At 44.4% G+C, this 24,427-nt stretch overlaps 1 protein-coding gene across 2 annotated transcripts in view; it reads left to right on the plus strand.

Annotated features, from left to right (window-relative positions):
• The window catches only part of OCA2 (OCA2 melanosomal transmembrane protein), a 341,967-nt gene that overhangs the window by 95,004 nt on the left and 222,536 nt on the right, over positions 1-24,427 (plus strand). The window contains exons 10-13 of one of the 2 annotated variants that reach the window (XM_058542240.1): positions 16,662-16,733; positions 18,206-18,271; positions 20,884-20,940; positions 22,032-22,156. In XM_058542240.1, coding sequence (XP_058398223.1) covers positions 16,662-16,733; positions 18,206-18,271; positions 20,884-20,940; positions 22,032-22,156 — 320 coding nt within the window. The remainder of the gene's footprint in view (positions 1-16,661; positions 16,734-18,205; positions 18,272-20,883; positions 20,941-22,031; positions 22,157-24,427) is intronic. The other variant, XM_058542242.1, reaches the window with a different exon arrangement.

A 24,427-nucleotide genomic window follows, 5' to 3' on the forward strand; every position in this document is an offset into this window, starting at 1 on the left:
GACGCATGAGGCAGAGTCTGGAGGAGTCCAGGAGCAGGCTTCTGGAAGGTCTCGTCTCCCGGAAGGGACACATGGGACATGTCCCTTCTTCCAGCAGCACTGTTTCTGTCCAGGGCAGCCTACTCGAGACTCAGAGCTCAAGGTTTTGTCAGGGGCTTATCATATAGGCACCCTTAAGCCCACCAAAGTCCCAGACTCCCAGAAGGAAAGCAGGTATTAAAACCATAAGTCACATATTTATACAAACAGTCTAGGTGTGCTGGTACAGCAGAATGCAGTGCTCCAGGCCCACAGAATAGCCTTATCACTTGGTAACATAGGGAACATTCCAAAAGCCAAGTACCCAGATACCAGCCAAGGGCCAGCCCTGGAGCAGGCTCTTCTAAAGGCCCTTCTAGTGATGGCAACCTCAGGCCTGCAGGTTGTCTTGACTGCACCACCATCTAGTTGACAATCCTATTCTGTTGTTCTGTGGAGTATCCTGCACCTTGGATTGGGCTGATGGGTTCTTCATGGGATTAATTTGTAACTCGATCCTCTCTGTTTCCTACAGACCACAATTTGGGTCTGAAGCCTTCAGGTTCAATTTTGGGGCCCACGTACTTCATGGGCATGCTGGGAGTTTGAATTGCATCGAGGAGGAGGAGCGTGATGTCTGATGTCTCCCTTTCAGGGATGCTGAGATTGCTCAGTGAATTTAGGTGGCGGCAGCCTGGCCCGTTTATTGTCAAGCTCCCTGTTACCTTTGCTCCTAAGGGTTTTAATTCCCACCAGGGACCGTTGCCTGACTCAGTTATTTCATCAGCATTTGCAATAAACTCTCTAATTCTGCCATTCCATCTGCATTTATAAATGAGTCATTCTGTATTAAAGAGCTTCCCCCACTCAATTTCTTTAATGTGAAACACATTTCATGCCAGAAATACAAGATAAATTATTTTTCTTTAGTTGTTGATTTTCGTAGTAATGAGTTGTTGCCTTAGCAACTTCCAGTGGTTGTACACTGAATTTATTTCGTGTCTCTCTCCTGTTTTTCGGAATATCGTTTTGAACTTATGGATTTAATAAATTCAATGTGCTTTAATCAGTTACAGTCACTAGTAATCAAAAAAATATAGTCCAATGACAATTTATTTTTGAAAAGACTTCTCTGTTATTCTAAGGTTGGTTTGTCTTTTTTTTGTATAATTGTACAACTTTTGGAGATATGTAATTTGTAAGTATTTATTACTCTTTCATTAATTAATGGCCATTCAGAAAAAAAACACTTTCCCTCCCTCCCAACAGCCATCCTGAGGTTATAAAAGTCCTGTATAGAGGCCAATTCAACATGGCTTCTACCCAGTAGAAACCAAAGGTGGACAGGTGAGAGGAAACCAGATACACTGGTTCATTGATATTGGCTCATCGAGGGCACCCTCGGACTCCTTGTAAGTCGGTCAGGTGAACTGGTGCCCCTTAGGATAAGGCATCACCCCCCTGCTGCTCCGTATTATTATGTACTGGCTATATTATCTATTAAAAAACCATTTTTGTTTTGAAATAATTACAGAGTCACCAGAGGTTGCAAAGAAATGTACAGGGAAGTCCTGTGCACCCTTCCCCAGCCTCCCTCGGTGTTAACATGTTATTACACAAGGATGGTTCCACATTAAGACCAAGAAATTGACATTGGTACAATCCATAGAGTTTATTCAGATTTCAGTCATTATACATACACTCATTTGTGTGTGTGTGTGTGTGTGTGTGTGTGTCTATGGCCCTATCTAATTTTGTATGTTTAGCCTTGTGTAACCAGCAGCATAGTAAAGATACCCAACTGTACCGTCACCACAGGCTCCCTGTGGTAGCCCTGTATAGCCACACCCAACCCCTCCCCCACCATCCCTAAGGCCTGGCCACTACTAATCTGTTCTCCTTCTCTACCATTATGTTATTTCACCAGTGCTTTATAATGAATAATGTAGTATGCATCCTTTTGAGATTGGCTTTATTCACTCGGTACGATTTCCTTGAGGTTCATCTAAATTGTTGCATATATCAGTAGTTTGTTCTTTTTTATTACTGAATAACATTTCATGGTGTAGATGGAGTGGTTTGTTTAAGCATTCATCCTTTGAAGGGTTAAAAAAATGTTTTCTTTCCGTGTGGGACTATTACAAATAAAGCTACTATGAACATTTAAAAATGTTTTTTTAATGTTGAGTTTTAAATGTTCTTTATATATTCTAGACATAAAGGCTTTGTTGGATATGTGGTTTGTAAATATTTTCTCTCAGTCTAGTTTATAAATTTTTCCTTTTGTAGATTGTGCTTTTGGTGTCAAGTTTAAGAACTCCTTGCCTAGACTTAGATCCCAAAGATTTTTTTCCTATGTTCCTTCCTAAAATTTTTATTTTTTACGCTTTTTTTCCATTTTTACTTTTTAAAAAAGTTTTGCAGTTTTACTTTTTATGTTTAAGTCCACGATCCATTTTGAGTTAGTTTTTGTTTAAAGTGTGAAGTTTAGGGGGAGATTGGTTTTTTCACCTGTGGATGTCCAATTGCTCCAGCACCATTTATTGAAAAGGTTATTGAAAGTTTCTTGAATTGCTTTTGCTTCTTTGTTAAAAGTTAATTGGGCATATTTATGTGGCTGAGTTCTTTATTCTGTTCCATTGATCTATGTGTCTGTTCTTCCACCAGTACCATCCTATCTTGATCATTGCAGATATATCATAAGTCTTGACATTGGGAAAAGGAATCCCCCCTTTTTTTAAAAAAAAAAAATTGTTTTGCCTATTTTATGGCCTTTCTCTTTCCGTATACATCTCAGAATGGCCTTGAAGTCCATGAACATGGTATGTCTCTCCATCTAGTTAGGTCTTCTTCGATTTCTTTTATAATTTTTCATCACATAGATCATGTACATGTTTTGTTAAATTTATAGCTAAGTATTTCCTTTTCTTTGGAGCAATTGTAGATGATATTGTGTTTTTATTTTGGTTTCCATTTTTTTCATTGTCAGTATACATAAATGCAATTGATTTTCGTATGTTGATCTTGTATTCTGTTACTTTATTGTGAGTAACACTACTAAGAATATTTTTACTTTGCTTATTATTTCTTGGAGTTTTTTTGGTAGATTCGGTGGGATTTTTTATGTATATAATCATGTCATTTGCAATAGGGACAATTTTATTTCTTCTTTTCAAATCTGTATTCTTTAATTTTCTTTTTTATTGTGGTGGCTAAAATAGGAATGGTGAGATTGGATATCCTTGCCTGTTCTTGATCTTAAAGGGAAAGCATTCAGTCTTTCACCATTAAGTATGATGTTAGCTGTATGTTTTATAGATGCTGTTTATGAAATTGAGGAAGTTCTTTTCCTAGAGTACTGAGAGTTTTTTACCATAATTGGGTGTTGAGTTTTGTCAGCAACTTTTTTGTGTCAATTGATTTTCTCCGTTAGCTATTTGATATGGAGAATTACATTGATTTATTTTAGAATATTGGCCCAGCCTTGCATACCTGGAATGACTCTCTGTTTTCTAATGTGAGTATTTATTGCTATAATTTTCCCTCTCAACATTTCTTTAGTTGCATCCTACAGATTTTGATATGTTGCATTTTCAGTTTTATTTAGTTCTATTTTTTAAATCTCCTTGAGACTTCCTCGTTGACCCAGAGATTATTTAGAAGTGTGTTTTTAAATTTCCAAATGTTTAGAGATTTTCCTGTTGCCTTTGTGTTACTGAATTATAGTTTGATTCACTTGTGACCAGAGAACTTACATTCTCTGACTTCAATTCTTTAGATTTGTTGACATTTTTTTGCCCCAGGTTTATGGTCTATGATGTGAATATAGTGTACGTTGGTGAATATGGTGTATGTTGGTGAATATGGTCTGTCTTGGTGAATACTTGCTGCTGCCAGCTGCTCTCCATACACGTTGTATGCTTCCTGATCCCTCTTGGACCACTCTGTTGTAGGTTTGTCACACTTATCACTTTCTAGCATGCCATTTAGTTCACTCACTTATGTATGTTGTCTGCTGGTTTTGTTCAGTGTTGATTCCTGGTGCCTCAGATAGCGCCTGGCACAGAGTAAGTGTCCAGTAAATATTATTAAACAAGAATGTTTCCAGAGCATCTTTAGATATTTGACTAGGTGCTGATGTCCTACTCTGGGTCTGGTCTCACCTGGCTGCTGGGAGCAGGAGCATCATCCGCCTCTGACCCATGAGTGACTGAGTGGGAAGAAAGCATCAACCAGGGTTCCCTTCGGCTTTTAATAGCTTGATGGGATAAAATCATTTCAGGAAATTCCTTGGGTTATTTAAATTTCTGGTCCTGCAGATAATCCTGAGTGGCACTTTCTTACCTGAGGATTTGGGGTCTGATTTCTCATCCTTCTAAAGTAGCTCTTGTTGAAAGCCCCAAAGAACAAAATTGGACTGATCTTCCTAATTCCTGAACTTTGCATCTCTAATAGTGCTTCTCCAGAGATTTCCCAATGCAGCATTCTAAAAATGGCATTATCACAGCTAAGGCTTCTCTGCTCTTATGCTATATGAAATCAAATTAAAACAGTCTGACATGGTCTTAATTAAAAATATTTCGCAACATAAAGGAAATAATACTTTTCCCCCATGTGCCCTTTATCGAACCCCTGGAGTTATGTTTTAAGAAGGATTGCCACCACGGGCTCCTTTCTGCTGGAAACACATAGGCTTTTCTTTCCCTTTCACCCACTTTATCTAACTGAAGCAAAATGATGCCGCCTGTGTGTGAGATCGTGTCTCATTGCTCTGGGTCCTTTCATATTTAATCTGGGAGCTCATGTAGAGTTAGGTTTAAAAATTAACTGTGAAATGAAATTCAAGAGAGATGAATAAAGAACACCTTTAGTCTTCCAGACAGTTTCTGCTTTAATTTACAGAAATTGGAACTGCATTTGGAGAGAGGGGAGATGCCATATTTCAGAATGCAATACACTTACCACAATGTTGTTTTTCAATGGAAACCTTCAAGTTAGGTTTTTCTAATTTTTATTATTATGTTTTGCAAGGCCGAAGTTTAAATTACAGCTGTGGCCAATGGCTCTGCCCCCTAATCCACTTCTCTTTGTCTGCAAGCCTCTTCTTATTGCTGAGAAGGAAGTATTGTGATTCATGGAACATATTGCTTCTGGTAACATCTGCCAAACTTGCTCTAGCAGGCTCCATTGCCTTGTTCCGGAAGTACCTTTCCTTTCCTTCTGTTGACCTAAACAAATAAAATTACCATTTATTTTACCAGCAAAATGGGTTTATTTGGGAATAGCAGAGGAATTGCCATTTGGGACAAGCAAGCTATAGCAAAAGCCATAGACAAGTCTAGCAAACAAAGGAGAGGAACGTTACTTTATAGAGAAAAAGGAGGAAGTCAGGAGGGGTTGTTTTGAAAGAAAATCTATTGGTGGAAAGCGAGAGTTCAGGGTGGGCAAGAAGGAAATTTTCACTCCTCCTGCTGGGGTAGTAATTAGTGATTTTTCCTTTTGGGTCTGTGATTGACGTGAGTAGTAGTGTGTGAGGGCTCCGCTTCTGGCCTCTCCCAGTTTCATTTTAAATGAGGTTTCCTTTATTCTGTTTCACACTTCTTTGAAATCAAAGACTTTAGAACTGCAGGAGAGCCGGTGGGTTATATAATACAAGCCTTTGCTTAACAGACAAATATGCTGAACTGCAAAGACACTTTTGCCGTTGAAGGTGTCGGAATGGGGCACAGGACCTCGGACCATGCTGGGCCATACCGTCTACGGTTTCTTCTGGCAAGCTCCCAATCTGATATTTCAAAGTTTTTCAAAGTAATTCCTTAGAAAAAATTCCAGTGTTTTGCAGACTTATCTTGAAGGAAGAGTTCTAGTACTTGTGGTGAGTCTCTCTTCCTGGACATGCAGCCGGTGAACTGGATTATCTTATCTGAAGCCAGATCAAATAAGAGGTGTGTGTGGGGGAAAGAAGCCAGTACGTGAAGAAGAGCCACAGTGAGACCTGAGGGCTTTGACTTCAAAGAACATGATGATGATGTTGACACCCAGTAGAGATAATGTGTGTGGAGGGGCAAGTGCGGTTCTGAGACTTCTACGTGTGTTGATGAGACCTCCACCACAACCCCATGAGGCGGGCTTTATTATCATCCCCATTTTATAGGTGAGGAAACTGAAGCACAGAGAAGTCAGATCAGTTGCCCCAGCCTCTGAGCTGGTGAGGATGGAATGAAAGCTCCATCCTTGGTGGGCTGCCTTTGGAGCCCATGCTTCATACTAGGCTGCATTGCTTCTCAAGGAGCAGGGAAACGTCTGTAGCCAGAGTGGGGAAAGCGACACAGAGGTGAACAGATATCTATTATGCTCCTACTGTGGTCCAGCCTTGTGTTTGCATATGTTATATTATTCAAATCCAAAAAGATGTGGTAGGCTGAATAATGACCCCTCTCCCCCAAGCCATGCACGTCCTAAGCTGCAGAACCTGTGAATATGTGACCTTACAAGGCAAAAGGGACTTTGCAGATATGGTGAAATTAAGGACCTTGGGAGAGTATCCTGGATTATCCAGGTGGGCCCAATTCCCTGAAGGTGGAGAACCTTTCCCAGCTGTCATCAGAGGAAGACATTAACTATGGAATAAGAGTCACAGAGAGGTGACGTGAGGACTTGACCAAGTGTTGCTGGCTGTTAGGATGCAAAAGACGCCACTAGTCATGGAATGTGGGCAGTCTCTAGAAGCTGGAAAAAGTGAGGAAATGGATTCCTCCCTCAGCCCACAGAAGGAATGCTGCCCTGCTGACACTTGACATTAGCCACCGTGTTGGCTGACCTTTAGAGCACCAGCCTTGGTAAGTAGGAGAGGCAGGATTGAGTTCAGGTTCATCCATGCCCAAGTGCCTCCTCTGAGGAGCAGGGTGGAGGTGTCAAAGGACACCATGTGGTTGCTGAGCTTCAGTGCTCAGCTTCTCAGCCTCCTGATCCCAACATCCCACACACGTGGGTGGTTCAAGGTGATGACTCCCATTTTATATACAGGAAGAAATCTAAGGTTCAGAGGGGAGGCTTGCCTTTCCCCCAGTTTGGTGATCAGTCACGGCCTTCTTTGTAGTCAAAAGATCTTGCTGCTGTGAGCTCGAGGGATCAGTTGGAAGGACATTTGGGGTCTGTGTGTGCATGTGTGTAAGTGAGACTTCGTGTGTGAATGAGTGTGAGGAGGGTATATGAGTGTACAAGACTGTGTGAATGTGTGAGTGTGCAAAACTGTGGGTGTGTGAGTTAGTGAGGGTGTCAGGGTGTGTGACTGTGTATGTGTGCAAGTGTGAGACGAGTGTGTATGTGTGTGAGATGAGTCCCAGTGCTCTTTTCGCCTTCATGTCACTGGCTCACCTCCCACGATCACTACCTGGCTGTTCTGAGGCAGGGGTGGAGGATCTGACCTGTCGCCCACACCCTCTGGTTTGGAGAGTTGGTTCCCTGGATGATTGGGTACCCTCAGGAGTGGGAGCAGACAAGTCCTGACCACACACATAGGGAATGTCCACACCCAAGTCCTTGCTGAGGTCCAGTCTGTGCCTCTCCCCACATGCCCTCCTCTGGGAGACAGGGTGCAGGTCAGGGTGCAGGAGGCACTGCCATGCTCCCTCAGGCAGCTGTGCTTTGTGTGGCTCAGCCACATCACACTGAGGATGAGGGTTGGCTTACCTCCTTTCCTCTGTCACCCAAGACCTCCCAGGGTATGGACCAGCCTGGGCCTTCTTTCTGGTGCTTTGGGACCTGATCCCATACCAGACAGGGAGGGGAGCCAAAGGGGGCACACGGCACCAGGGCTGACCTGCAGGGGACGGGGAGAGTGATGGGAACTGTGGTGGCCCTCTCCCAACTAGGGTTCCTCCTGCTCTCATGGTCTAGCTTGGGCAAGTCTCTTGATAGTACAGTTCACTTTTTTGTTTGTTTTGTTGTTGAGAGTTATTTTATTTGCTGACAATGTGTTCTTTAAAAGATTCTGTTTTGATGTTTTACAGAATACTTCATCTTTTTTTTTTGCCATTTTTAGAGCACCAGAGCTCTAGAATGCACATCTTTTTTTTTTTAAATTGAGTTATAATTGACACATAGCATTGTGAAAGTTTAAGTTATACAATGTATTGATACATTTATATATTGCAATATGATTGCCACCATAGCTTTAACTAACACCTCCATCAGGTCACATAAATATTGAGTCTTGTGTGTGGTAAGAACAATTAAGATCTAGTCTCTTAGCAACTTTGAGGTTTATAGTACAGTATTGTGGACTATAATCACTATGCTGTGCATTAGATCTCCAGAACTTATTCATCTTTCAGTTGTAAGTTTGTACCCTTTGACCAACATCTTCCCAGTTGCCCTGCCCCTCTCACCCCTGGTAACCACCAGTCTACTCTCTGTTTCTACAAATTTGGCTTTTTTAGCTTCCACATATAAATGATATCATTCAGTATTTGTCTTTCTCTGTCTGACTTATCTCACTTAGCATAAAGCCCTCAAGGTCCATCCACATTGTTCCAAATGTCAAGATTTCCTTTTTTCTCGTGTTTGAATGATATCCCATTACACACACCCACACCCACACCCACACCCACACACACCCACATCTTCTTTTTTTTTTAAACTTTTTTTTTTTTTGTAAGGAAGATCAGCCCTGAGCTAACATCCATGCTAATCCTCCTCTTTTTGCTGAGGAAGACCGGCTCTGAGCTAACATTTATTTCCAGTCTTCCTCCTTTTTTTCCCCTAAAGCCCCAGTAGATAGCTGTATGGCATAGTTGCACATCCTTCTAGTTGCTGTATGTGGGACGCCGCCTCAGCATGGCTGGAGAAGCGGTGCGTCGGTGCGCGCCCGGGATCCGAACCCCGGGCCGCCAGTAGCAGAGCGCGCGCACTTAACCGCTAAGCCACGGGGCCAGCCCACCCACATCTTCTTTATTCATTCATCCATTCATGGATACTTAGGTTGTTTCCATATCTTGGCCATTGTGAATAATGCTGCAATGAACATGGGGGTGCAGATTCCTTTTTGAGATCCTATTTTCATTTACTTTGGATATATACCCAGAAGTGGGATTGCTGGATCATATGGTAGTTCTATTTTTAATTTTTTGAGGAACCTCCATACTGTTTTCCATAGTTGCTGCACCAATTTACATTCACACCAACAGTGCACAAGGGTTCCTTTTTCTCTACATCCTTGCCAACACTTATTATCTCTTGTCTTTTTGATGATAGTCATCCTGACACATGTGAGGTGATCTCTCATTATGGTTTTGATTTGCATTCCCCTGATGGTTAGTGATGTTGAGCATCTTTTCATGTACCTGTTGGCCATTTGTATGTCTTCTTTTGAAAAATGTCTGTTCGGTTACTCTGCCCATTTTTTAATCAGGTTGTTTTTTTACCATTATTATTGACAAACTTCTTTCAACATTTCTTGCAAGACAGGTGGAGTGGTGGTGAACTCCCTCAGCTTCTGTTTGTCTGGGAAAGCTTTTATTTCTCTTTCATATCTGAAAGATAACTTTGCTGGATAGAGTATTCTTGGCTGGCAGTTTTTACCTTTCAACACTTTGAATATATCATTCCATTCTCCCCTAGCCTGTAGGGTTTCGGCTGAGAAATCTGCTGATAGCCTAATGTGGGTGCCTTTGTAGGTTACAATCTTTTTTTCTCATGCTGTTTTTAGGATTCTCTCTTCACCTTTGACTTTTGACAGTTGCATTGTAATCTGTCTTAGAGAAGGTCTTTTTTTGCATTGAGATAATAGAGTGATCTATTAGCTTAGTGAACTTGAACGTCCAAGTCTCCCTCCAGGTTTGGGAAGTTCTCAGCTATTACTTCTTTAAATAAACTTTCTTCCCCCTTCTCTCTCGTCTCCTTCTGGAACCCCAATTATTCTGATATTTGAATGGTCGATGAAGTCCCATAGATCATGTAGGCTTACTTTGCTCTTTTTCATTCTTTTTTCTTTGTTCTTTTCTGATGGGTTATTTCAAAGTTCCTATTCTCTAGGTCACTTATTTTATTTTCCATTTGGTTTACTCTGTTGTTGATAATCTCTACTGCATTCTTCATTTCATTCATTGAATTATTCAGCTCCAGAATTTATGTTTGGTTCCTTTTTATGATTTCTATCCATTCCTTATATTTCTTATTTTGTTAATGTCTTGTTTTCCTGGTTTCATTGAATTATCTTTTTGTGTTTTCTTATAGCTTGTTGAGTTTCCTCAATGCAGCTATTTTAAATTCTTTATCAGCTAGATTGCAAAATTTTGTGCCTTTGGGTTTGGTTTTTGGAGAATTACAATCTTTTGGTGATGACGTTTCCTTGATTCTTCATGTTCCTTGTTTTGCATTGCTGCTTTTGCATTTGAAGTAGCAGACACTGCCTCAGATCTTCACTATTTGTATTCAGGTGGGATATACTGTTTGTTGGTTCTGTTATATTCTAGGCTTTCTCTGATGTGGTAGGGATACACCTCCTCCACACTTCTTGCTCCCTCTTGTGGCAGAATTCTTAGGCTTTTATGTCTTCTCTGGTTCTTACAACTCAGCAGGCTGGCTGCTGGAAACCTGTCTTTTATTTTCCAGAATGTAGGGCTACAGATCATGTTTAAGCTTTCTCCCTTCCCCACAGATATCTGGTCTGTTTTTCTGATTGCAGTCCATTTTCCAGAGCTTGCTTTTGCCGCCACACTCAGGAGCATGCACAAGGAGCTGGATGCAGAGGTGGGGGAGGTATGGATTTAGCACTCAGGGCATTAGGGGTGCCTGTGGGTCAGGTGGGGGCATCCTCAGGTGAGGTTCTCCCAGAAGCTCATGGGCTTCTTGCTGGAGTCCTGATCTCAGTCAGTGGGAACCATGTCCCTTTAATGCCCTTTGACATTCTTATCTGAGTCTTTCCCGATCTCCCTCCTCCCTCAGTCATGGAGGTCCTGCTTGAGTCTCCGGGTGCTGTGGGAGAGAAACGGGTTTCTCCAGCATCGACCCACACAGCTGGAAGAGCTGAGCGCTTACTCACCCCTCTCCTTTTCCCCATGGGAGAGGTCATTGCCGGCTAGTTCACCTCCATGCAGTGTCACCTTGGGGAGGGGCAGCGCTGGCAAAGTTCCTCTTACCCACCCCAATGTGTCCAAACTCATAGGTTTTTTTTTTTTTTTTTCCTCCAATGGCGTGATGGACTCTCCTCTCAAGAAGACTGGACTTTTACAGATTCTCTCTCGTCCAAAGTATCTGTCCAGGTCAGCGTTTTCCAGGTTTTCCCTGACAGTGGCCAAGAGGGGTTGGGGCAGGTTTGTTGGTTCCTGCTGTTTTTGCAGCCCATACCAAGGTCTTTCTGCTTATTACCGGATGCACATGTGGGCGAGTCTCCTCCTGGATCCCTTGGCGTGTGGTGCTGGATCCCCCTGCTCCAACAGAGGGACTTTTCTTCATGGATGGATGCCTAATTAGCTGTTAAAAAAGGAGGGACGTCTCATGCCGCCATGATGCTGATGTCACCTCCCTGTTCGCTTTTAAATGTTCAAAACATGAGACAATTGACTAATGTTCTTCCTTGGGCTACTGTGGTAAATGGAAGGATAAATGAAGGCAGATGGAGGTGCATAAGTCTGCAGACATGTAGGACTCCCTCAGTTCAGGTGTTGAACCCCCCAGGGCTCCCATTTCTGCCTGTGTGGTATGGTGGCCACTGGACACTGTCCCCAAGCAGATGTGTGCCACTGCACATATGCCATGGGCTCTGTGGATGTCACATGAGCTGGGAAGCAAAGTCTGGGAGCCTTTGCTTTGTGTCATCTCAAGCCACCTCTCCCTGTTGCGGGGAGCAATGGGCAGCAGGGACAGCTCTGTCTGGGGAACTGCTGCTCATGCAGGGTGGTGCCTGTGCTTTCTTGAGCCCATTCCCTCCCAGAGCACCTGGAACAATGACAGGAGCAGGCTGGGCAATGGGCAGTATGAGGCGGCTGGTCCACACCAGCAGAGCACCTGCCTGTGTTCTCATTCCGCACCAATGGGGGGGCCGTGAGGGTGAGGACAGTTTTGGGTCTTGATTCAGTAGCACACTTCTCTGCACATAGTGGGCATTCCGCACTCACATGTTGTGTGGAGTTGAAGGCCCTGTTTTCCAGTCCTTTCTCTCCACCATGATGTAGTAAGATGAATATGGGTTTTGTGGGTCTGAGTAAGTTGCAGTAGTTCTCTGCATTTCATTTTCCTCAGCTACAAAACTCGTTGGTTTGTTGTGAAGGACGAATGTGGCAACGTGAGTGGGGCATGGCTGGGCTGTCCCTGGAGGCGCCACCTTCACCCTCCATGTCCTGGTATGGCACCTGGACCAGCTCCTTCCTTCCTGGGCCATGGCCTGTCCGACTATGGATGGGAACAGCTCTCATGCTGTGCCTGGGCCAGGCTTCCATCTGTGTGTTTGCTCTGATATTGTTACTTGCTGCACTGCCTGCCAGATGTGTTCCCTTTTCACTCTTCCTTGTTTCTTAGGAAGAAGGTTTTCTAGTGAACACTTTGCAGCTGGCAGGCCCATGTCCCTCTGTCCTGTGTTGTGAAGGCACTCTGGTTCTTCACTGCATGGTGAGCTGCCCACCCTCCCGCTGAAGTCAGGCGTGGTCATGCCCTGTGCTCTGGCTATTGGGATGTGAGCAGAGCGACTCCTCCTCCTTCTTGCCTCAGTGGGGGCATGTGTGCGAGGCAGCCTGGGTCTCTGAGGTGAGTAGAAGCCTGCTGGCCACATGTACTGCAGCTTTGCTGGGTGCGAAGAGGCGCCGGCCAGAAGGGATGGTGTGATCTACCCTCATAGACCACTGAGTCTGGTTCTTTCACAGCTAGAGAGAATCTTGTGATTCTCGCTGAGCTGGGATCTTGCCTTGAGGAAGTCCTGGCTGCTGCCAGTTCTCGTGTATTGACGTTGCCATCAGAGGGACTTTCCAGCATCTGTCACTGTTCCAGGGTCTCCTCCAAGCCCACACTCCCTGCTCTGCAAACATCCATGTGAACCATCACCTTTCATTGAACAGGGCAGTTTGCCTAAAAAATGCTGAAAGGAATGGAGGGGGTGCGTTTGCTGGGTAATGTGGGAGTGATGCCTTGGGTCCTGAGGCTCACCCAGTGCACCTGGGCCAGGGCAGGTGGGAGGGCGGGAGTGCCGCCCTGAGTGATTTCAGAGCTTTGCAGGGTGACAGTGCTGTCCTCATGAGCTCAGCCAGGCCTGACGAGGAGGGTCTCTGTTCGTTCTTCCCACACTTCCCTCATGCCAGGTGCTGCCCTCTTGGCTTTTCCTCCTGCCCAGAGTCTCCTGTGTACAGAATAGGAGGGGGTCGTGCCTGAGAGGTGGGGCTGGTTGGAATGATTGAGCCCCTCCTCACTGCCACCTCCCTGGAGTGGGTCCCATTGCTGCTTTTGAGCTCTGAGCATCACGGACACTTCATATGGAAATCAACAAACCCACTTTCTTTTCAAGCACATGTGTTGTGTTTCCACCTTAGTCTCACAGTTTGGCATGTGGCTGTATATTGTCAAACAAAAGTCCCCAGCATGGGTGCATTTGTGCATCTTTGAGGGCAGAACAGTGAAGACCTTGCCCCAGCTGGACCATGTTGGTGTTTCGATACCAGAGTGACCCTGGGGTGCTGTCTGTCCTCTGAGGCAGGGGGATAGGATGGGGAGGGCGCAGGAACAGCTGAGACCACCTGTCGCACCTGGCTTCTTTTAGAGTTGGGAAAAAGGAAACAGACATGCCCAATGTGGGATTTTCATCCTGTACTGGGAAAACCATCCATTTGATCGTGTGTTGCCAGAGAGTAGTCATTTTGGAAGAATGTCCCAAGGAAGTTTTGGGAAGCTTCAAACAGAACGTGTCCTTCTAATCTCCATTTCAACCTTTAGGATATATGGTTTTTGGTAACATCCTAATTCTCCAAATGGCTCGTGGAAATGTGGCTGGCTGTTGTGGTTCTGCAAAGCTGAAAGAGTTAACTCACATGTTCCCTGTTTTACTGCTGTAGCTAAGCTTTATAGTTTCTGAGAAGAAATGTTTGCAATATGCAATAGGAATTCGTACCTTAGGAACTTGGCACTGAAATTTCAGGGGTACAATTATCCTTATTTTTCCTTTTTGGCGAGAAATCTAAGCTGTCTTCCCAGGCAACAAAGGATCACTTGGTGATGGGGCTAACCTGGGCACGGCCACATGTTCATAGCCCACAGCTGTGGGATCTTGTTTAAGTCCTGCAATCAGAGTTAACATGTTTTATATGCTTGAGGACTGCACCAGATGACTTCTTGAGGTGCCTTTCAGCTTTAAGATCTATGATTCTGGGTCAGCCCCATGGCCTAGCGGTTAAGTGTGCATGCTCCGCTACTGGCGGCCCAGGTTCGGATCCCGGGCGTGCACCAACGCACCACTTCTCCAGCCAAGCTGAGGCCATGTCCCACATACAGCAACTAGAAGGATGTGCAACTATCACATACAGCTATGTACTGGGGCTTTGGGGGAAAAAAAAAGGAGGAGGATTGGCAATAGATGTTAGCTCAGAGCCGGTCTTCCTCAGCAAAAAGAGGAGGATTAGCATGGATGTTAGCTCAAGGCTGATCTTCCTCAAAAAAAAAAAAAAAAAAGATCTATGATTCTGTGTAATATAAGCCAGGACAGAAAATTAACTCAGTGCTATATGGACAATTTCTAAAAAGAAAATATATGTGTTTGTAAATATACCTACTCCTTGGGTTACACAGTGCATGAGGGACCCTGCAGTGGGAACACGTCAGATAAAATACAGGGCAGCTGCGTTTACCTGGCCCCCAGGTTGGTCATGAGCTCTGTGAGGGGCATTGCTGGTTTGAGTTTCCAAGCTGTTCCCTGACCACAGTTGCCTGGCACCTTGACTGTTATGTGAGTAGGAAGAAGCCTGAATCCCATTTTGGGGGCGCTGGCCTCCTCCAGGGCTCATGTTACATGCGAGGGGATGAGTTGGTACTCAGCTGGGGAGTCCTGACTGGTGGGCAGAGGGGCTCCCTGCCATGTCCAGGGACCCCAGGGACCTAACTTAGTACCTATTTTAGTCTGTTCAGGCTGCTAGAACAGAACTTTGTTTCCCACAGTTCTGGAGGCTGGGAGTCCCAGATGCCAGCCTGGTCCGGTGAGGGCCCTCTTCCAGGCCGCAGACTCCTCGTTGTATCCTCACACAGTGGAAGGGGTGAGGGATCTCTCTGGAGGCTCTTTTATAAGGGCACTAATCCCCTTCCTGAGGGCTCCACCCTCATGACCTAACCAGCTCCCAAAGGCCCCACCTCCTAATACCATCATCTTAGGTGTTAGGATTTCAACATATGAATTTTGGGAGGACACAAACATTCAGACCATAGCAGCAACCGTGACCACAGTACAGTTTTAGAATGTTCCATCACCCCATGAGGGTCCCTGGGGCCCAGTTGCAATCAATCCGTATTGCTACCCTCAGCCTTAGGCAACCATGATCTTCTTTCTGTCTGTAAATTTACCTTTCTGGACAGTTCATATAAATGGAATGATACAGTATATGGTCTTTTGTGTCTGACTTCTTTCACTTAGCACAATGTGTGTTGGGTCCATCCAGTACCTAGCACGTACCAGTGGTCCCATGTTGTAGCATGTACTATATTTTGTTTATCCATTATCCACCGTAGAGGGACATTTGGAATGTTTCTGGTCTTTGCCTATTTTGAATAATTTGCTGTGAACATTCATGCTTTACCTGGACTGTTAAAAGATAAACTGGAGCATGTTAACTTTTAAGAGTTTGAGCCAAAATGAATTTGAATTGGGCAGCACCAAACAAGAAGTGGTTAGGAGTGCTCCACCCATAGGAGCTGGGGCAAGACTTCTGCAGCGAAAATGCAGAAGCAAAGCAAGGAAATTATTCAACTGACTACAGCTTAAGCATTTGCCTTATTTAGGAAAAGCATTTGGCTGTTTGTGATTGGTGGTCCTTAGGTTTTGATTTCTTAACCTTGAGGCATTGACAGTCTTAGGTTTCAGTTTGCTTACATAGGCTGCTAAGGCATTAGAGCCTCCTGAGTCTAATGGCCTCATTTAATTAATTTGACAGAACATATGTTTTCATTTCTCTTGGGTGGCTTCCTAGGAGTGGAATTGCTGGGTCATATGGTAAATTTATGTTTAACTTTTAAAGAACTGCCAAACTGTTTTCCACAGTGATTGCACCATTTTACATTCCCACCAGCAATGTTGGGGAGTTCTAATTTCTCCACATCCTTGCCTTTTATGTTATGGAACTAATGGTCCAATTGGCTAGGGATTGTATGGTAAATAATTAATGACAGTTTACTGCAGGCCTCTTTATAGAACATACTTTATCCAGCCTTCTACTTCAGGTCATCTAATTATTTACAAACTGAAAGCAGCTTTCTTTAGAAGGGAGACTGGTGGTGGTTGTGTGTGTCTCTGGAGTGTCCAGTCTCTGAAAGAGCAAGACTTGTGATTTATTTATTGTCTTAATAGATATGGTATAGAATGGCTGATATTGACACATATTTATATCAACATAGGCTTTTGTGTGTTGTAAACCCCTGTGGACTGGAATGTAATAATTTCCTACATTTCTTTTTAGATTGTTCACAGAACACTGGCAGCCATGTTGGGTTCCCTCGTGGCATTAGCAGTGCTGGCTGTGATTGGCGACGTAAGTTGTAACATTTTGGATCATTGGCTACCACTTGATACAATGTCAGACTCAAAGGCAGTCCAAGGATTAGGTGCTATCTGGTGATTTTCACTCTTTTATATACTATTACATTTTCTCCCAGGAACCATGCTAGAGGCATGAACTAACAAACTTTATGGTATTGATAAGTATTTTTCATTTGACTTTATCATACACACACACACACACACACACACATACACACACACACACGTATATATCCCAGTGATGTTATTCTCCATTGTAGCTGAGGAAAGGCTCATCGTGGTCACACATTTGCCCAGACCCATGTAGCTGAGCCGTGTTAGAGCTGCTTCTGGGTACTGTCAGCCCTTGGGAACTAGAGGAGGCCATCCTGGATGGAGCAGAGACGTGAGAGATGATGAGCTTGGGGTTCTGTCCTGCAGACATGGAGGACATGAGACAGGACATGTCCTGAAGATGCATGTTTGGGGGGTGATGGCATCCCATCAGAGCCTGAGTGTGGCTCATCTGGCAGGAACATGGGAATGAACATAGGGAAGCAAAGGAGGCCGAGTCCCCACTGGAGATAGAGGCCTGGAGTTATTTGAGGGGCAATGCTAGAACTGAGCAAGGTGGCAACACACAGAACTGGATTTGAAAACAGCTCTATAGAATTCTATTGGGTTGTTCTGAAAACTGCTAGTAGAGGCCAGTCAACCAAAGAATAATAGCTGGCTTAAAAAACTATGTGGGGGCTGTGTTCAGTTAGTTATTTATTGTTTTTTTCTTTTTCTTGGCTAGAATTGGTATAAACAAATGCTAACCCTAAAGGGAAAATGTTCCAGAATCCTAAAAGTTATACATAAACCACTGTTATCTTTATTAATTAATAAGGAGTAGTATAATAGTAGTTATTTCATTTTAAAAATCATTAACGTGGCACATGGAAGGCGCCTGCTGTGGGAAGCTCCCCAGGCTACCGTGCAGTCCTTTCCCAACAACCAGACTCTCACAGTGCCCTCACGTTACACTCCGTGCTCCCAATTCCCCGTGACCCCGGCCTTGCCTACTCTTCAGGGTTATTAGAAGATGAAGTGAGACTGGGTGGACAGATGGCAAGTAGGACAAATGTATCCTTCAATTATCATCATCCTGGCCTCATACCCTGACACTGAGAAAGGCATATGTGGACTCCACTCACCTCAAGGGCCAATCCTGCAATTCAGGTGATAGTTTTTCACAGAGTTGCCAGGACAGGGTTTATGAAATTTTTCTTGTTACTAAATGCATAGGCTTGGTGTTACGATGCCTTGGGTCATGAGTATTTTTCAGCAATGATATAATCTGATTTCACAGGCAAGTAAATGGTGTGATTTTTGACTTGGGCCCAATAAGTGGGTTTGCTGTAAAGGGCAGCACATTTTTACAGCTTATCACCAGGGGAACGATGCCCAGGACTAATTGGCAAACCTGTGCTTTGATTGCAGAGACCCAGCCTGACCCATGTGGTGGAGTGGATTGATTTTGAGACCCTGGCCTTGCTGTTTGGCATGGTAATTACAGTCCTCCCAGCGGGACAGGGCTCCAAGCCTGCTGTAACCCAGGACCTTCTCTTTTGCTGCTGTTGCTGATAATCCTTCATTATATTAAAGATACCATGCAACTTGACAGTTAGGGCTTGATTGAAAAGTGTTAGTGCAGGTCTAGCTAATGTCTCCTGTGTATGAATAGTGGTCTGGAGAATTTGTCTAAGGCCTGTCTGATAGTGAAATAATATTGCCATTTAGAAAATTGAGCAAATTTCTTGAGTTACTGCCCTTAAAATATAAAATGGAATATCCCAAATAAATGAACGACGTAAGTTTCAGTGATTGGAAAACCTTTAATTATAAGGATAAAGGAAGAAACTGTCCCTAAGTAATAGCGTGTTTGCTGATTTATCAGACATTGTCAAGTGGCCATTCTGCCGCATGCTGTGAAGAGTATCACCAAGTCGACTTGTAGGAAAAGAACTTTAAGACACACAAGTGGGCTAGTGTGGGACATGAGTCATAAACCAATTTAACTAGAATGAGTGGAATTTGATAAGAGTGGGAATAGCTCATGCGTTCTGGAACAGACCCCACAACAGCTGAATGGTTTGAAGTAGGGCTTTCCCTCTCTGGGCTAGAAGACCCACTCTGTGTAAAGGTCACCATGTAGCCTCATTTTCCATGCTAACATCTAATTCCTCCTCAGGCTCACAGTCATAACGGAGGGCCCTGCTGCTCTAGGCATCAGTGTGACCTAAACTAGCACTGCTTTCTCTGTGAGTGGAGTGTGGGGAGGCAGGTCAATGCTCTGAACTCAGGCTTCATAGGGGAATTAATATTTGTGTTGAGTCCTGAAAAGCATACAGGGTTTGGGCATCTGGAAGAAAGAAGAAAGGCATACCTTATGTCTCATAAAATTTTTTTTTAATTAAATAAATGGTGTATTAGTCTGTTTAAGCCACAGTCTGGGTGGCTTAAACAACAGACATTTATTTTCTCACAGTTCTGGAAACTGGAAGTCCAAGATCAAGGTACAGGCAGGGTTCGTTTCTCCTGAGGCTTCCCTCCTTGGTGTGTAGATGGCTGTCTTCTCCCTATGTCTTCATGTGGTCGTCCCTCTGTGTATGTTTGTGTCCCGATCACCTCTTTTTATAAGGACACCAGTCAGATTGGATTAGGGCCGACTTTATGACCTCACTTTTACTCAATTACCTCCTTGATACAGTCACGTTCTGAGGTACTGGAGGTTAGGACTTCAACGTATGAATTTGGAGGGGGAGCACAATTCAGCCCATAACAAATGGTGTAATTTTTTTCCCTCAGTTGAAATCAGTTCAGCAAGGTTCTATGATTCTAGAACTTTGGGGGTGCAAAGAGAGTCTATATAACTAGGCTCCTACATTTTCCATTCTATTTTATGGCAGTCAGCCACACATGGGGCAACTCACCCCAATCCTTGAGTTCCAGTCTCTCTTGCATGGTTCTGGCAGCCAACATGTGAAACAGCTTCCTCACGATAATGGAAAGCCACACAGGACCTGCCCATTCATGTTCATGTGAAGCTCCCATTGGTGCCCCACAGTGGTTGTTTAGGTTAGGATGAACATCAATGGTCCCTCTAGACAAGGTAAATATTTGTATTGAGTCTAAAATAACTTTTGGACATTTTTGTTTTGTACAGTTTATTTGAAAGATGATATTGGGCCTACTATTTTCCAAATACTTTAATTTACATAATTGTATTGAATTTTAGCAACAACCTTACAAGGAGCAAAACGTTCAGACATAAGGTAAGAAAACTGAAGTACAGAGGATTAAAAAATTTTTCTGCTCAACATTGAACTACTCCAAGTGGCAGAATCAGTATTTGAACCTGCATCTTCTCACTCCGAGTTCAGCATATGGTACATTCCCATCTTAGGAGGTGGAAAAGAGAATCTTCCAGAAAGTTCAGGCTGGTTGTAATGTATGGTTGATTTGATTTGGAATAAACAGGACGTTACTTTTTGTTACTATATAGGAAGGTTATCAACACCATCTCAATGTCATCATTAGAAAGAAACCCAAGTGAGTACGCTTTCTGGGTTCATACAGAACCCAGAGAATCATCATTTCAATATAATTGCTCTTATTTGCATGTCTTGATCAAATTGATAACAAAAATCTGTTTAATTATGTTAGGAAACGAAATTTAGCCCAGTTTTAAAATCTTAAAACATTTAGTTTTGCTTGTGTGGACGTTTAGGTGCAGATGACCAGGTTCTAGTTCATTTCCTTCCCTGCTTTTAGCTTTGTGACTGTGAGCAGGTCACCTCCCCTCAGTGCCTCCCAGTTTGCTGGCCTATGAAACAGAGGGGAATAATAACACGTGATGTTGTAAAGATTAGGTGGAATGATAATGTACCTTGGACACAGATCCCTGGACAAAAATAGAGATGCAAACCTACTAGCAAGAGATTCATTCAGGGAGCTTCTAAGTGGACTACGCTCAGCAAGAGAGCAGAAGCTGGATGCTGTGATAGTTTTCCTGCCGAGGCCAGAGCTCAGATTTGTAACTGATGCCTCTGACATCATTTCAGGAATGTGCTCTGCTAAAAGATTCTTCTTGTCTCCTTTTTCTCTTTTCCCCACAGATGATCTTAGTAGCCATATTTTCAGAAACTGGATTTTTTGATTATTGTGCTGTAAAGGTAGGTTTGATGTGGCATTTAATAGTTACGTATTAATTGACATATTTATTTTCTATTACATATTTAGTGAATAAAACTACCATTTAAAGCAAATATTTTAAAATTCCATCCTCCTTTTCAAAATCAGTGCTGCAAGGCTGGGTACAATTGCTATGCTAAATGAGGTGGCTCTGAGCAACACTTTCATCTTCTCAATATACAACTGAAGAAGGAGATCAGGAAAAGAGCTCTTGACTTGAATGTTTGTGTAACCTTATTTAAATTGGCAGGTAAGAGCTACACATCAAAAACTGTTTTGCATTTTAGAATATCTAAATATTTCAAGTCATCAGCTTCTGATTGCTTTTTGGTGAAATAATTTCAATGATTACTTTCTAAACATTGAACATATAAACATCCACTTTTATAACTGGAACCCTGGGGGATCCACCAGCAGGTTCTGACTGCCACGATTTGCACTGGTCCTTCACTCAGGGTTGGGGAGAGGAGATCTTGCCGTGCCCTGCTAATGCAAAGGCTAGTGCTGTGCTTGATTTTTTTTTTTTTTAGAATTGAAAACTTCTTTTAAAAAATTATTTGCTCAACAAAGCCCTTTGCAAACTCTGAATGATAGAACCATGCTATGATTTTTGCCATCTTTGTGCACCATCTTACACCTTCCAGGTAAATATCTAGCCTCTTCCTCCCAATACCTTGGTACTAAAAGTATTTCTTAGATTCCCAAAGATCAGCAGGTTCTAGAGTCATATGGATCCCAAAGTCACAGCCCAGGCTGTCTAACCAAAAGGAGATTGTAAAATACTGGATGATGTCAAAGGGATAGAGGGCCATCACCTGTGACAAATGAACCATCACAGGGCACTGTGAAGGAGGATCAGAGGGAAGGAATGTAGGCCAAGCTAGATTTAGAATGTCCAGGTATGGCCATCACTACCGTATCTCAGCAGACTTAGAAATCCGTGGGTCTAAGTTTTAATCTACCATGCAGTGTTTGTTCGGACCCCTAGCTCTTAGAGTCCCTAATGAAAAGTCGCATCTATCTTTTGACCCTGCTGATCCTGGCTGCTCCTTCCTATGTGTGTGCGTTCCAGGCGTACCGACTGTCCCGGGGGAAAGTGTGGGCCATGATCATCATGCTGTGTCTCATTGCTGCCATCCTTTCTGCTTTCCTGGACAATGTCACCACATCACTCCTCTTCACTCCCGTGACCATAAGGTATGCAGAGTGCCCCTCATGGGTGTCAGGCCAGGCTCACAGCGGCGTGCCCGCCCCTTCCCTTCCTCTCGTGCACCCACGTCCAGCCAGCGCGCTCGCCGGCACTGGTGCTCTGCGTGCATGGCTGTGGCAGCAGCGGCTGCAGAAATGCCCGCAGGAGTCAAAAGACTCAGGCTGACTGTCCTGCGGGGACAGATATTAGGCACCGTCTCTCCCCCTGCACTCGGGCCGCTGGGCTGATCACAGGCATGGTGGAGTGAGAGCTCTTGCCGGGTGGTGGGGAACGTGGGGCAGCCATCTCACTCTTGCCGGGCTCCTCTCCTGTGGGAGGCTTGGAGAGTCACGGGACCAGCTTGGGCAGGCTTTGTGGGGTAAGTCTGGGAAAGAGATATTCAATTTTATTCAGTTCCATTTCTTTTAATTCCATCCACTTCATTCGTTCAGTATTTACCGAACACCACAGACTAAAGTTTGTCTGGAATCTTGAAGACTGAGCCTCAGGCCTGGTCCTTGTGCAGGCCCCTTCCAATGCCATGGACCTACATTTGCATCCATACTTTATTTTCTTTATTTTAGAGATGATTCCCCAGCATATCCTGGTCCTCCCCTGCTTGGCCCTATCACGGCTGGTGCTCGGCTGGGCCTGGGGAGATTGAGCGGAGACAGGTGCCCCCTTGGGGGTTCAGGGGGTAGTGAGGGGTCTCAGAAAAGTCATTTCAGCTGCACTGATCTGGGCTGTACCATCAAAGATTAACCTGAGTTAGTGTTTTGAGGATTCCCCGAGATAAGAGACTCGCTTGAACAGGAGGCCAGAGACACAGGGCAAGTTCCAAGTTACCAGCAACAGACTACTTCCAGGGCTCAGGATTAATTCTGAGTGATGCCTTTGGCATTTGAAGAGTGGAGACTCTCAGAGGAGGAGTGAGTTGGAGTGTGGGGTAGGGAGAGGAGGAGGAAGGGTGGAGAGGAGCAAGGCAGTGCCCACCCGTCCCCAATGCAGCCTGCAGTGTTGCAAGTCTGTCTCTTGCCCAGGCTCCTGCAAACTTGGCTGCATTGTCATGCCCCGTGTGCAGACAGGGATTTGGGGTGAGGGATGCTGGACTCAGCCTTCCTGTGCAGAGGGGCATAGCACCTCCTAGTGCCAGGGTTCTTCTGAGGGTAAATGAAGAATGGAGTGAACATGTTTGAAGGGTGCTGTAAACAGTAACATACACTACTAATGGCAGGTACCAAACCCTGCCCCTGGGACACCTCAGGGGGCAAGAGGTAGGCCATGCCCCACCCTCCTCCAACCAGTGCAATTCTGCTGCTGACACTGGTTTGAAAACCATAGTACTACCCACATGTGCCAGATGCCAGCACATCATCCTGCTCTCTGATGGCAGCCCACTGAGAGCAAGTTTCCAGGGCTGAGGAGTGCTGGGCATCTGTATTCCTGGTATCCTTGTACAGCCCAGACAACTGAGGGTTGTCTCAACCTTGCTGGGATTTGTTTATATCCTCACTCTTCCGGGAACTGGCTTTGTAATTTTATGTGAGAGTAGCAATTCCATTTATTAGTCTAAAAATTGCTTCTCTCAAGACTCAATTGTTAGTGTGCTGGGATTCACTGTTTATATTACCATATTATTCATGACTTTATAAGCTTAACTGCATTCTTCTGCCTTTGTCTGGATTGAGTGGCATTAGTCCTTAGAGTTGAACAGCGAGGCCCGTTTAGTTTGGGTGCCATCTCTGTGCATGGTCTGGTGGTGTTGATTAGCACACATTAGTTATTTTCTTGCTAGAAACAGATTCTGAGAGCTTCCTCAGCTGAGACCTGCTGCTGCTGCTGACTGAGGTCTGATCGTCTTTTGTGGACTCCCTCCTGTCCCTGGTCCCCAGACACTGCTCCCCCTCAGCTTCCACACAGCTCAGGAGGCCAGTCCCCCTCAAAGGAGCTGCTGGCTGCTCTCTGAGCTAGGAGGCGGTGGGAAGGACCCAAGAGTGCAGCAGGGCCTCCTGTCAGCCTGGAGACACAATGCCTGGTTTCTGTATGGCAGTGGGCAATGCACATGGGCAGGTGTGGAAGATGTCATGATGTGTTTCCTAAACTTTCCTTAGAGAAATGTTTCTCAACTGGGTGCTCCCTGGACCTACTTGGGGAGCTGTAGAATGCTGCTGCCTGGGCCCACTCCCAGGGATTGGTCTGTCATGGGCTAGGCAGCGGGACTTTTAAAGGTTCCCGGACAAATCTAGTGTGCAACCAAGATGGAGAACCACTGTTGTAGA

The sequence above is a fragment of the Diceros bicornis genome, chromosome 5, assembly GCF_020826845.1.
Source record: "Diceros bicornis minor isolate mBicDic1 chromosome 5, mDicBic1.mat.cur, whole genome shotgun sequence".
NCBI classification, from domain to species: domain Eukaryota; kingdom Metazoa; phylum Chordata; class Mammalia; order Perissodactyla; family Rhinocerotidae; genus Diceros; species Diceros bicornis.